Below are 13,947 nucleotides of genomic sequence, written 5' to 3'. Positions count from 1 at the left end.
TAAATTCAGTGCTAAGTAATATGGTACTATATATGATTTCTTTCTTCCTTTGCCTAAAGGAGTATTACATAGATTGGATTATTTTTTATTTCGATTCTTTTGGCAAGGAGATAGTGAAAAAAAATATCAACTGGCTAAATGGAGTGTGGTTTGTCGTCCCAAAGACCAAGGAGGGTTGGGTACTCATGCCCTTGAGGTTAAAAAATACCGGCCTCCTCGGGAAATGGCTATCTAAACCGCCAACGGAAAATGGTGCATGGAAAACCCTTCTAAGGAGAAAATATGTGGGCTTAAAGGCAGTATCCCAAGTATATTAGAAGCCTAGGGACTCACACTTTTCGGCTGGGCTAATGGATATGAAGAAATACTTCTTCCACTATGGATCCTTTGCTATTGAAGATTAATTATCGGAAATTAGATTTTTGGAGGATAAGTGGCTAGGAAATACTACACTTCGAGAACAATTTCTGGTTGTATACAATATTGTGCATCACAAGGATGATACTGTCGCCACGGTTTTGGAATCCTTTCCATCAAATGTGGCGTTCAGAAGAGATTTAATTGACCCCAGACTTGAATCATGGAACACTTTCTAACTGAGACTATCCACGATACAACTATCACCAGGAGCTAATGAATTTCGGTGGAACCTACAAGTGAATGGTAAATTCACCGCGGATTCTATGTATAGTGCTCTGATCCAGTCACAGGTGCGAGTTGATAACAATAAGAAGATTTGAAAGATGAAGATACCGTTTAAGAATAAAATCTTTGTGTGGTATCTTCGTCGAGGAGTCATTCTTACAAAGAACAACCTTATTAAGAGGAATTGACATGAAAATACACAATGTGTTTTTTGTCATCATGGCGAAACAATAAAACACTTGTTTTTCCAATGCAAATTGGCTCATTCTATATGGTCAGACATCTAAGTAGCTTTTGCCTTGTATCCTCCACATAGTGTTGCTAATATATTTGGCAACTCGTAACATGGATTGAGTATAGGTCTAGAATTCTTCTCAGGGTGGGAGCGCTTACCGTTATTTGGTCGCTTTGGCTATGTACAAATGATAAAGTATTTAACGGCAAAAGTATTTCTCTTTTGTAGGTTATCTACAAATGTACTGGTACGCTCTGTTTATGGTCGTCACAACATGTGGAGAATCGAGAGGTGTTTAATTACGGAAGTGTGTACACGCTTGGAGAACATGGCTAGAAATACTTTTAACCGACATGGATGACAACATGATTTTAGGATTGGCCCTCCAATGGTTTATGTGTCATACAGTCTTTTTCCATGGATACTTGTATTTCGTCTTTTTTTATAAGATTGGATTTGGTTTAGTTATGTGTATCTTAGTTATGAAAGACCGGATGTAATACTTAAATTGTTTACTCTATATAATAAAGTGCTCTTTATCGAAAAATTTAGAAATGGTTGGATGTACAGCGTTGGATCGACTTGCCAAAGTTCCGGTAAGGCTTCGCCAGCAAGTGTTTTTTGAAATATTTCATCGTGACTTATCGATTTATTGCAAAAGCAGGTAAGCAGCACTTGTAAAAAAAGAATCATGGTGCCCTCAAAAAAAAAGAATCATGGTGAGGAGAGCATTGCCGCGAAACTATCAGCGATGCTCCTGACGGTGGTCTGCGACACCGCCGACTCGCCGCCGAGGTACCACCTCTGGATCATCTCCGCCACGGCCGCGTTCTCCACCGCCACCTTGGCCTCCTCCTTGCCTTCTGTCACGAACGTTATCTCTGACGCGGCGGTGGGCGTGGCCGGGAAGTGGAAGGTGACGACGGAGCCGGGCCTGAAGTACTTGGACTGGAAGAAGTCGGAGACCTTCTCGAGCGCCTCCTCCTCGTCGTCCTCGTATTTGTCCGCCGCCACGAGGCGGTCCCTGACGGAGCTCTCGAGCTGCACGCCGTACTGCGACCCCTTGATCTCCTTGATCACCACCACCCTCAGCACCTTCTCCACCGGAGCTGCATGCACGCGCAACATCGTGTCAGAAACATATGACCAACGTCACTTGTCGGAGGTCGATTGTCATGCATCCATCGTCTCACCGGAGACCAGGGCGTCGAAGAAAGCCTCGTCCTCCATCAGCTGGCTCTTCCCCTTCCAGCCCTGCAGATGCTCCATGGCGCCGTCGACGTCGAGGTAGACCCCGACGGCGTTGAACTTGATCTGAAGGAAGTGGATCTCAATGTCCGTGACGCCTGCACGTTGAAGAACTTACTTTCGTCAAAAATAAAAAAAGATGCATTCGTATCGGTTTCGTCAGTCCAGGATTCTGGTGCTTGCCATGGCCGACGAGCGAGAGCGCCTTGGCGCCGGCGATTTCCCGCGGGAACGGGATGCCTTCCACTTCCACCGTGGCGGCGGCCTTCTTCTCCTGCTCCGATCCCACTGCAGTTCAAGCGAAATTCGATCAAAAGCTGAATATATTTTCTTTTTCACTCATGATAGTTAATAAGAGTAGAACTGGAGAAGCTTACTTGTTTTCTTGCAGAGGTCAACAGATGAAAGAGAAACAAAGAGGAAGTTGATGGAGCAGCTTTGCGTTTGTTATGGCAGAGATGGAAGAGCGTGGGCGTTTTATCGTCGTGCTTCCGTGCGATGGGGGTGGAGTAGGGGTAGGTGGGAATAGCAGGGGTGGACATGTGGCTGTACTGAGACTGTGAGATACAACTACCACTGAAGTAAGCGTCCAAACAAACAGCGGAGGGTTTAGGGGGTTAGGTGCATCTCGTGGTCAACAATCGTTCACGCAAATGGTTCTCCTTTTACTACGTGCTCCCTCCGTTTCTGATTATTTGTTTTAGATTTTTCTACCGTATGCAGACACGTTTGTGTTAGATACATCTTTATCTAAACAAATTTAAGACAGGTGATTTGAGACAGAGGTTAGATTTGTCTAGATGTTTCAGTGTTAGATATGTCTATATATAGACAAATGTAAGACAAGATTTTTGGGATGAGGGTAATACTCCTACTTGCTAGCATCTTTCTGCATCTACTATTGCCTTTTTGTTTCTTCGTATAGAAGGCAGGGACAGACAAGCATTTTGCAGGGACAGGGTAAGGTGTAGAAGATACAACATCGACCATTGCCTTTTTGTTTTTTCGTACAGAAGGCAATGCAAGGACAGGGTAAGGTTTAGAAGATACAACACCCCATCTGTTTAAATCTAAGACAAGCATTTTGCAGAGACAAGGTAAGGTGTAGAAGATACAACCTCTGTATCTGGATAAATCTAAGACACGCATTTTGCGATGGAGCTTAAACAGTACTTGCTAGCATCTTCCTGCATCCACCATTGTCTTTTTGTTTTTTCGTATATAAGGCGGGGACAGGGTAAGGTGTAGAAGGCGTGCAGGGTTAGTGGGCACAGAGGCAGGTCATTCCATTCCTTTCCAAAATTTGTTGGAGAGTCCCACTCCCTGCAATCAAAATCGGACGTGGCCTCTACAACAACCTAACATGATCCAGCCACCCTTTCTAATTCAAGTACTGGTATGCAATTATTATTATACTACTACTACTTAGCCTTTAGAGAGATGTTAAGCTACTACCGTGTACTCTTATCTTCCTCCTCTTTTACCAACGCAAGACAGCTGGAACTACTGCTAATCTACATCCAGTTTAACAAATCTCTAATTTAGTATAATCATCACCATGGGTTAAAAAGGAGAACCTAGTAGTTAAAAGAAGCACACATGACATGGTTTGGCATCTCTTCTCCGATTAAAAAACAGAAAAGGAAGAGCTGATCACACCATACAAGGAAAGTGCTTCTCTTCCAGTTTGATCTACCAACGAATTTACAGGATGGTCTGACCGAGTACGCTACACACAACATATGCAAGACAAGTGTTCTTCTCTTCCTCTAATCATCCTTCCAATAAGCTGAAACATACCAACTGTGCTGCTGCTCTTCACATCTCAATATGGTGAGAATGGTTGGGGATCTCTCCTTGGTTGTCCAGGGGCATGTACTGCGCCATGATAGCGCGGATCTCTGAATCCATGTAGCTCTGTATATGTAGAGAAAAAAAAGCAGTACAGACAAGGTTTAGACGACAGCCTAGAGTTGTCCATGTCTAACAGTCAATCTGTACAAGTATCTTACCCGGATCCTGTACTTGTACACCGCGTATCCTGCGATTCCTACTGCCGCTAGGCCAAACAATAGAAACCATAGGAAATTCCAGCCTACCCGTGCTCCTGCATCCTTGCCTGAATAAAATGTGTTGACTTTGTAAGCTTTTAATAGATAATCTATTGAAGAAACAAACACAAATAAGATGAGCGAGCATCATATAGATTATTATAGCTAGCCTGCATTTTGGGGGATCTTATGGCCTCCAAATATCACAGGTTTAATTAGCTTAAGTATATAGGCGCAACTGCTGGGGCAATAGTAAGCTTGTTATAGGAGATATGCACATACTTATGCACGTATCATGCTCCTTCATGTACAGCAAGCCACCACCGCACCCGCACTCGTAGCTTCCCCAAGTGTTCTTGCATTTGCATTCCTTGCACTGGCATGCAGTCCTTTCCTTGCACTCATCAACATCTAGCACAAAATATTTCACATCAGCACAGCAACTAAGGAGTGCCAATAATATGACCAACAATGTTCAGTGTGCTTGGATTGTGACGGAATTCTAGGTGGATATTCATATTTCTTCACTCAAACACAAAACATTTTTGTTATTTTTTAAAAACTACAACCTACAGGTTAGTCCAAAAGAATTGTTCCTATAGGTTCATATTCACATTTGCGCACTGAAAGCTACTAATTCTGCACGGCAAACAAACACTTGTGATAGCATAATGGAGTTTGGGGACTGACTCTTACCTTCACATTTGTGGACACCGTCACCTTTGAACCCAACTGGACATTTACAGCCACCATCCTGCAGGTTATGAACACCAGAAATATGCCTTTAGATTTCAGATAATACATGTGGCAGCATTAAGGTTAGCAAAAATCTGAACTGATGACTTACAGTGCAGGCAGAGTGTGTCAGGCCATTCCTGGTCTCTTTCCAACATCCACCATTGTTAATCTCACAGCGACCAGATCCTGAAGCTAAAATAACAAGGGCAGGTATAACAATATTCAATGAGACTAAACTTGCTTGTTCGGGTATAGGGTTAGAGTGGTAGAAAGTACTATCAGAGGCAGGGTATGGTCCATGACATTATTTCAATACTGAAAAATAAACAAAGAAAATATTATCCTAATTTCCTTGTATAGGTACCTTCACAATGGATGTAGCCATCACCAACAAATTTTACACCTTTCACAACCGGGCATTCGCAAACTCTACCACGGAAAGTATCCTACATATACAACACACAAGTAACATCATATGCATATGCTAAAAAGAGAAGAGTGTTATCCCATGAACTAGAACTTAGCAGAGAAGATAAGACCACCACAAGTACCTTGCATGCAGATATGTTAGCAGCCTTATCGTACCAACAGCCACCATTATTCTCCAAGCACTCGTTGGTTTGTATATCTACAATTGGATAACAAGATTTGAAGATGTTTAAGAGAAGGATACAAGACAGGTTATGCTTGCCCTACTCACAAAGCAGCACCAAGGAAAAGGGTATGGACATGAATGCACTAACCTTCACTCAAGCAGACGGCAGGCTCAGTGGTTTCCTGGAAACCTGCACAAAGTGCTTTAAGAACTGCCCCTTTGTCAAGTTTCCCTGAGAAACAAATGCTAGGATAAGCACAACCAGAACCACGTAACTTTGCTGGTAGCTATAGTTATTTGCATTGGTGGACGGAGCACACACCTCTGTATTGTCTATTATTAATGACCAGTGTTGGTAAGATAGTGACATCACCACGAGCACCTTTGCCAATCTATGTAAGACGGTCCATTATGATACAACATGATCACAAGCGGGGTGAATGGAAGAAATAAATCATACAAAAGTACCAAGTACTAACCTGAGCATCCTGTTCAGCTTTCAGCACATGATTTTCTTCATCAGCATTTGGATCACCAATACACTTATCTATTGCTTTGTGATCAAGTCCTGAAAATCATGAACACGTTCAATACAATTATCTACACTTCACCTTAAAAGATAATAAAGAGGCGATGCAAAGACCAACATACCAAGTGACTTGATAACTCCATCAGCACATTCCTTGGTATACTTCTTTTCCTTCATTGGGCAGCGGATTGCAAAATCGGTCACGTAGTCCCACCATAACCAAGGTTTCTTATTCTCCTTCGCAACTTTATAAACACATACTTGACGCAAATTTTGAACCACCACGTCTTTCCCGTCATACCCTTTGCTGAAATCCTGTTCCGGGTCAGGTGCACAGTACCTTCCATGGTTGATACACTGGGATTTGCACTGCTTGCTTAGTGTGAAGGCCTCCGGGCAATACCAGGTAATGTAATGAGGAGTAAACTGTGTGTATCCCTTTTTCTCAAGTATCTGTGCTGGTCCTTTAAAGCTCTTAACGAAATCAATCTGGCTGTCGCATTTGGGACCACATTCATCGTTACTGTTGGTCCAGAACTCGTATTCAACACGCTCATCAGGGTGAGGCAGGGACTCCCTCCAATCTAAATTCACATTAACCATGTGACCGCCATCGACTGCTTTCCTGAGTCTGTCCCCAAAGCTCTTTGTTATCAGCGCTGATGGTATGGTGATGTTCTCTAAATAATCAGCCCTTCCGCTCTCTTCAGGTGTATCCATTGTAATTAGAGGCTCATCCTTGTCATCAGCAACCAGAATAGCCGCCACTCCCGCGTTCTGAGCATTCCATGCCTTCTTTGTGAAGAAGCAATCTATATAGAACAGGAAAAACCATGTTTTATGTAATCAACGGCATATTTTACTTAAACACAACATGATTGAGCATATTTTAATTGACCGAGTAGAATGCAACATGGCCAAGCAGACAAATAAGAATGTTAAACAAGAATCGGCTGAAACAAAATCAGCGGAACATCACAGAGAGGTCAAACACCAAGAAAGTGACATGGGTACTAAAGAAATCACAGGAGGTGTTCACGGTAAAGGCTTTTCAGATTCTAAGTGTGACCCAGACTGTAAGACAGGGATTTCGTCGTTGTACGAAATCCGGTCAACTAACATTCAGCTCAATCACTATCATCACATGCCAAGATCTAATTTTCAACGCACAGAAAAGACTAGACGAATTAACAAAAGATACTTATCTCACTTCTAGGGCCAATTATATCCGTGCAGGCAAAAGGAAAGGAAACAATTCTCTACAGTAATCTGCTCACCTCCCCGGTCGACTAGCAAGAAGGTGGGCAAGGACCCGGGCTTGGCCTTGTAGGAGATGTCGAAGTCGTCAAAGCTCTTGCAGGCCTTCCGGTTGGACTTAGGGTAGGCGACGACGCCGACCATGGTGCCCCCGTACTGCGGCACGCCGAAGTTGCCAATGGCGCACTCATAGCTGCCCTTAAGAGAGTCCGGCGCCGTGACCTTGAGGCTGTTCTTCTCCACGACGAATCTCCCCTCGCAGCAGCAGCAGAAGCCGTACAGGAGCACGGCCAGCAACAGCAGCAGCCGCGGCGTCGCCGGCGGCGCGGATCGGAGCCTCATGCTCCAATCCGGCGACTGAGCCTCGAGGAAGGATCGATCTTGGTTCCGGGGGCTGTACGGGCGAGGAAAGACGGGGGGATAAGCGGGATTTAGCGGAAAGACTGGTACTTTAGGACGCGGAGGAAGGTGTTGGAGTGCGTTTATGGTATTTGGATGGGCGGAGGAGTTGGGAGTTGGGGAGATTTTAGGGGAGAAGATGGTTGCGGGAAAGGAGAAGGGTACGGACTACGTAGAGGCCATGGTGGTAAAACCTCTTTTACTTTGTTTTTTTTTCTTTACCCAAAGCGTCGTAGAGTTGAACACTTCTTCTTTGTTCTGTTTTGGTTCCTTTTTCTGGTGGAATTAGTAAGTTTTATTAGTACATGAAAATAGAGATAATTGGCGACCCTCAGCCAGGTTTCAGCAAACAATGTCCCTGCCGTCTGATTTGGTCACACAGATCTTAACGCAAATCCGACACCATGTCAGCTCTCTGAAAGTGGTCGTTGTGGCTCATCCCTTGGCGAGCGTCCTTTTTTCTTTTTCCTTCAAAAAAAAGAAGAAGCAGAGAGGTAGGCTAGAGAGGTGGTTGTGAACACTTTCCGCTCAAACAACTTTTATATATTCGAGTTATTTTGTTTTAAATTCGTTATTTCATTTGCAAACAAAATCCTGAAAGTTGCCACTGCTTGATAGAACGAAAATCTCTATAATTTTTGGAGGCGATATTTTTCTAAATGTGTCATGTGCATTTTTATTATATTTAGCATGACAATTTTGCCCATGTTTTTACAATGCCCCCATGGCAGTTTTTAATTCGAGCATGGCATTTTAATAATTAATTACATGGCACTTTCATTATTAAAAGAATGGCAGTTTTATTTTTAAGAGCATGTCATTTATTATTAGTAACATGACAACTTTTACCTTTTGTCAAAAGGATGGCATTTTATTATTAGGAGATGGTAGTTTTTATTATTAACAGGTGGCAGTTTTATTTTGGAGAGCATGACATTTTTATTATTGTTGAAATGGGATATTTATTATAAAGAGGATGAAAATTTTAATGTCAACTAGATGAGACCCGCGCGTTGCTGCGGGAATTTGTTGCTTATAATGTTTAATATTATAAATAAACTCTTTCATCGAATAGTAGAAGCTCATTGAAAAAAAATGTCAGGAGGCATAGTGTGTTGGGTCCGTTCTACCGATGAAGGTGAATTAGAAAGTCTCCCAGGTAAACCGTCAAATATGTATATGGTATGTATTATGTAGATGATAGAATGAACTATTCATAAATTTGAGCACGTGCACAAATACTATAGTATAAAATGATTCCAATACAAATCCAATCGCCATTCATGTGGTATATTCCACAATCTTTTCTGGGGTTGCACATACCAATCCAATATAGTTACCCTCCAAAATATATGCAACACACACTCTCTCTCTCTTTCTCTTTGTTCTAGGGGATGCTTAGACACATCAACACTAATGGAAAATTTGATCGGAACATGCATAGACACCGAGTCGCCATGGAGACAACGCGGATGGCGCAGATCCACTACTTAAATTTGAAGAAGCTGTTAGAACACCCGATCAATAAAAATTTACTTTTTCTTGGAGAAGATGAATAGGGAGAATAACATCAGTAACTTTGCCTAATTACATGAGTGGAACGAAAGGAGAAGAAGATGAAGGTAATTAAGGAGACGAAGGAGCACATATTTTATACCGGCAAGGAGCGCATATCTAAAGGATGGCAGTTTTTTAAGTTTAGGATGGCGAAAGAAAATATGGATCAATCAAAAAAATGAAACTTGTAATGTGGCATTTAAAAAAATAACTGGGCCTTTTGGGTCTAGGAGGTCGCGCTGGGCTGCCAACTAGCGGACGAGCAGAGCAGATCCCCTAGCGAATGGTTCATTCGTTGGGGGCAGCTCCCGGCGATCAAACACTAGATATTGGCGTCCTAGAGTTAAGGTCGGCTACGAATACAATCTGATATTTTGAGGAGTTTTGTCAACATTCTCTTCAACAAACCCATCCATATATAGGGAACCCAAACCCGACAGTGGCCATGGCCAGGGTTTAATATTAGTTTTAGGTTCCACTTTCGGAGTCATCAGACACAAAATATTTGAGCCTTTCCCTTGATGATTTTGTGCACACACAGAGTTCGAGCTGGCAAAAGTGACGCCATATTATAATTACATAGAATCTCCATGAAACTCCCACGGGCAGGATGGTCCTATTATAAATAATTTCTAATCATTAAATCTACTATTTATAAATAGTTGATTCTTACTAATTCTAATTCTCTCAACATGCGGCCTTCTACCTCACCAAGTGTGTCATGTTAGCGTCCACTGTTACTATTTTATAGCCCCATGCAAACCACATGCATACTCGTCGTTCACACGCAGTGTAAGTATGCAACATTTCTACATTAAAAAAAGTTGTACCTTTTGATTTAGATCATTGTCTTAATACATAATTCATTTGAATTAATATGTAAATTCCCATCGCAGTACGCAGGGAAATCACCTAGTTTCATATACGGCAAAAGAACATAATTTCTTTTTTGCAGCTTCCACTTGGGGGAGGGGTCCCCATGCGAATTTCATTCCAAAGGCCGCGCTAACTCGAGGAGATCCCCAATGTGGCACAATTCAGTATGATTTTTAACTTCACTTGTTGTTAGCGAAATTGTCAACATAGTATGATCGAAGGTAATGTTTGGGATTACATCTTCGATATAGGAGCATAGTTATGATTGCTCGGACATCATCAAACTTGTTGGGCAACACATGAAGGTAACCACTCCTTTCCCATGTTGAGCACTTCATCTCTTCTTGGCTATGACCATTCTTCTCTCATGAGACCCCATAGTTGCATGTATTTGGGAAGGTTACAAACGTGTGAAAAGTTTCCTTTTCATCCATTCCACATAGAGGACACAATAGTGGGACTATCGGATGGTGCTTCTGTTTACATATACTAGATGGTGCTTCACACATTGAAGAAGGTGGAGAGGCCATTGCGACACTCTGGAGAGAAAGGAGGAGAGTTGGGTGCACTGGCCTTGCTGGTATTTGCTTTATACGAGGAAGGAGTCGAAAGGCTTGCATGGAAGGGCGATCAAACATCAGAGGGCGACGATACACCATCGTGTCATGTCCGGTCGTCCATCCATTTGACTGTTCAATTCTCGAAGCCATCTTAATCAACATGCATTTGGAATAGACGTGGGGTTAGTTTGCCTACTCGGCTATCCCACCCAAAGGCCTACTGGCACCGAGATGGTGTCTGGGCGGACATATAAGGTGGGTTTGCTCCTTTCATCCCAGCCCGTGACCTGTTTCCCTGGGGTCGACCACAACTCAATGTGGGCCAGAGTTGGACGTAGGTAGGAAGGAACGGCTTTTCTACATCTACGGATACATCATATGGAAATGGACTTACGCTCTGTTGTGGGATGTTTTGGTTGGAAATCAAGGGTGGGAGGAGAGTCCACGTGAAAATCAGGTGGGCTGGTTTTTGGTGGGGAGAGATCCATAAGTATCAATCTGTAGAATTCTGACCTCAGGGAAATAGCCAGGGTCTTTATCTGCTTGGCAAACACGACATTGAATGTCACCTGGTTAAGCACGGATGGGGCCTTCACCAGCGATAGTGAATCGCGAGGTGTCTTTTGCCGAGTCGATTTTCGGTGTCAATGCCATGAGTGGTGCATGGGTTCTCGTACCCGGGTTTAGTTGTGGCAAGGCATGAGCCTATGACGGTCATTCGTCTATGCATATATATGTTCAGTCGCCTGCCATGAGATTATGGTTGGTCTGCATTGAAAATGCAAAGAGGGGTAGAATTCTTTGGCCTTTCGGTCCCGCCCCGTCTGTTGTCCGTTGCCCCCTCGCTTCACATGTTTTGCCTCATCTATTTAAAGGTCATTTACCCGGGATTTCTAGAAACCGATATTGCGTTGCCCTGCTCGGTGCCCTCTAGGGCTACATGTTTGTTTGGCGCCACCGGGTAAAGGTCTCTGGATGCTGCGGTTGTCTGTTTGGCAGAGTGGAGTCTGTCGATCCACCCCATTGTTGTATACTGTGGAGACCAACTGGCTGGTGAAGGGCGGTTGGCTCCTGTGCCTTGTGCTATAGAGGTTCATGGGTTCTTACATACAATATTTTAAAGCATACACTATGCATAAAACAATAAAAAATATAAGCCACTTAGGTGCACACACTACACCATCTACGTCTTCCTGGGGCGCTTGCCAACGATATGGCTCTCCGTGGACTCCTTTGTTATAGAAGGCAAACATGTGCTCATATCCAAGATCCGCATGCACATGTCGTAGCTTGCATAAACGTCCTTCGCGATGTAAATGATGTACTCTGGGTCTAGGGGTTGCTCTCATGTGCATGCAGGTTCTCCATATCAATGCCATATTTCATGCCAATGTAGGAGGGATTGATGATGGTCGCATCAAGATCAACCACAGAGTCATTCTCATGTCTGTTGTCGACGATCTTGTATTGCTTCTAGATGTCGATGAAGCAAATATGCCCTAGAGGCAATAATAAAGTTGTTATTTATATTTCCTTATATCATGATAAATGTTTATTATTCATGCTAGAATTGTATTAACCAGAAACTTAGTACATGTGTGAATACATAGACAAACAGAGTGTCCCTAGTATGCCTCTACTTGACTAGCTCGTTAATCAAAGATGGTTAAGTTTGCTAGCCATAGACATGTGTTGTCATTTGATGAACAATATCACATCATTAGAGAATGATGTGATGGACAAGACCCATAAGTTAGCTTAGCACTATGATCCTTTAGTTTATTGCTATTGCTTTCTTCATGACTTATACATGTTCCTATGACTATGAGATTATGCAACTCCCGAATACCGGAGGAACACTTAGTGTGCTATCAAACATCACAACGTAACTGGGTGGTTATAAAGATGCTCTACAAGTGTCTCCGATGGTGTTTGTTGAGTTGGCATAGATCAAGATTAGGATTTGTCACTCCGATTGTCAGAGAGGTATCTCTGGGCCCTCTCGGTAATGCACATCACTATAAGCCTTGCAAGCAATGTGACTAATAAGTTAGTTACGGGATGATGCATTGCGAAACGAGTAAAGAGACTTGCCAGTAATGAGATTGAACTAGGTATTGAGATACCGACGATCGAATATCGGGCAAGTAACATACCGATGACAAAGGGAACAACGTATATCGTTATGCGGTTTGACCGATAAAGATCTTCGTAGAATATGTGGGGGACAATATGAACATCCAGGTTCCGCTATTGGTTATTGACCGGAGACGTGTCTCGGTCATGTCTACATAGTTCTCGAACCCATAGGGTGTGCACGCTTAACGTTCGGTGACGATCGGTATTATGAGTTTATGTGTTTTGATGTACCGAAGATAGTTCGGAGTCCCGGATATGATCACGGACATGATGAGGAGTCTCGAAATGGTCGAGAAATAAAGATTAATATATTGGATGACTATATTCGAACACCGGATGAGTTCCGGGGGTCACCGGATAATTATCGGAGTGTCGGGGGGTTATCGGAACCCCGGGGGGAACTAATGGGCCACATGGGCCTTAGTAGAGAGAGTACAGGGGAAGCATAATATCTCACCCAAATCTAGCAAATCCTACGTCCAGCTGTATCCATCCTTCAACACATAACCGAGAAACCTTCGGAAATCATTTACCTCAACCTTCGAAAAGCATCCGTTATACAAGTCATGGAAATACTCCCGAACTCCCGCCCCAGTACTGGGTGGCGTTGAGGTTATCTCACCAATAACTGCATAAAAGAGATTTTCGATGTCGGCGAAACTCAGGTATTCTAGAATCTCAACGATAAAATTGTGACGACAACACCTCGGAGCTCAACTCCCCGGGACACTGCCACAACCCCTAAATGTCAGGAGACACCAAGAACAATGTTCTCGTCACAAAACCATCGGAATGATTCCAAGATACCCGTGTGATCCTGAATTTTTTTTAGTGAAATTTGAGAAGAGAAGAGTCAAAACTCTACGTTAGGATGCCTCACCAGAGCGACGAAGGGACTGAGGAGTAAAAAGAATTCCTAACTCTCCGATATATATAATTCTAAATGACTCAAAACATTTTTCTAGACTCAACAACGCCAACAATTCGATCAAGCAGGGGGCTCCTAAGGTCGGGGAAGGCTCTGATACCAACTTGTAACGCCCTCGATGCGACTATATCTCCTACGTGTCGAAGCACGACTTAGAGGCATAACCACATTCAAAGCAATGTCGCACGTG

General features: G+C 43.1%; 2 protein-coding genes across 2 annotated transcripts; both read right to left on the bottom strand.

The window, feature by feature from the left end:
• Positions 1-1,495: 1,495 nt before the first annotated feature.
• Positions 1,496-2,678, bottom strand: CHIL (Chalcone-flavanone isomerase family protein). The gene is made up of 4 exons (XM_048673533.2): positions 2,506-2,678; positions 2,312-2,416; positions 2,074-2,226; positions 1,496-1,989 (listed from the first exon to the last, which is right to left on the bottom strand). Coding segments are annotated over exons 1-4 (654 nt in total). The 5' UTR covers positions 2,507-2,678; the 3' UTR covers positions 1,496-1,594.
• Positions 2,679-3,733: 1,055 nt separating this feature from the next.
• On the bottom strand, positions 3,734-7,826 carry LOC125508745 (vacuolar-sorting receptor 1). Its single transcript, XM_048673532.2, has 12 exons — positions 7,319-7,826; positions 6,164-6,853; positions 5,992-6,080; positions 5,835-5,904; positions 5,661-5,744; positions 5,469-5,545; positions 5,282-5,363; positions 5,027-5,109; positions 4,876-4,933; positions 4,462-4,590; positions 4,141-4,247; positions 3,734-4,045 (listed from the first exon to the last, which is right to left on the bottom strand). The coding sequence occupies exons 1-12, from the start codon at positions 7,638-7,640 to the stop codon at positions 3,947-3,949; spliced, it is 1,890 nt and encodes a 629-aa protein (XP_048529489.1). The 5' UTR covers positions 7,641-7,826; the 3' UTR covers positions 3,734-3,946.
• Between the last annotated feature and the right edge of the window lie 6,121 nt (positions 7,827-13,947).

This window comes from Triticum urartu, chromosome 5A, assembly GCF_056163025.1.
Source record: "Triticum urartu cultivar PI428250 chromosome 5A, HENAU_Tu73, whole genome shotgun sequence".
NCBI classification, from domain to species: Eukaryota; Viridiplantae; Streptophyta; class Magnoliopsida; order Poales; family Poaceae; genus Triticum; species Triticum urartu.
Note: the sequence above shows the minus strand (reverse complement) of the source record. Positions and strands in the feature narration are given on the sequence as shown.

What these genes read in the sequence shown, in the direction of transcription:
- CHIL (XM_048673533.2), bottom strand. An exon ending in GCTCTCGCTCGTCGGCCATG is followed by an intron (nt 2,227 to 2,311) that starts GCAAGCACCAGA and finishes TTCAACGTGCAG; the next exon opens with GCGTCACGGACATTGAGATC. An exon ending in CTTCGACGCCCTGGTCTCCG is followed by an intron (nt 1,990 to 2,073) that starts GTGAGACGATGG and finishes GCGTGCATGCAG; the next exon opens with CTCCGGTGGAGAAGGTGCTG.
- LOC125508745 (XM_048673532.2), bottom strand. Translation starts at nt 7,640, where the DNA reads ATGAGGCTCCGATCCGCGCCGCCGGCGACGCCGCGGCTGCTGCTGTTG. An exon ending in TGGAGTTATCAAGTCACTTG is followed by an intron (nt 6,081 to 6,163) that starts GTATGTTGGTCT and finishes CATGATTTTCAG; the next exon opens with GACTTGATCACAAAGCAATA. An exon ending in TAATAATAGACAATACAGAG is followed by an intron (nt 5,745 to 5,834) that starts GTGTGTGCTCCG and finishes TTTGTTTCTCAG; the next exon opens with GGAAACTTGACAAAGGGGCA.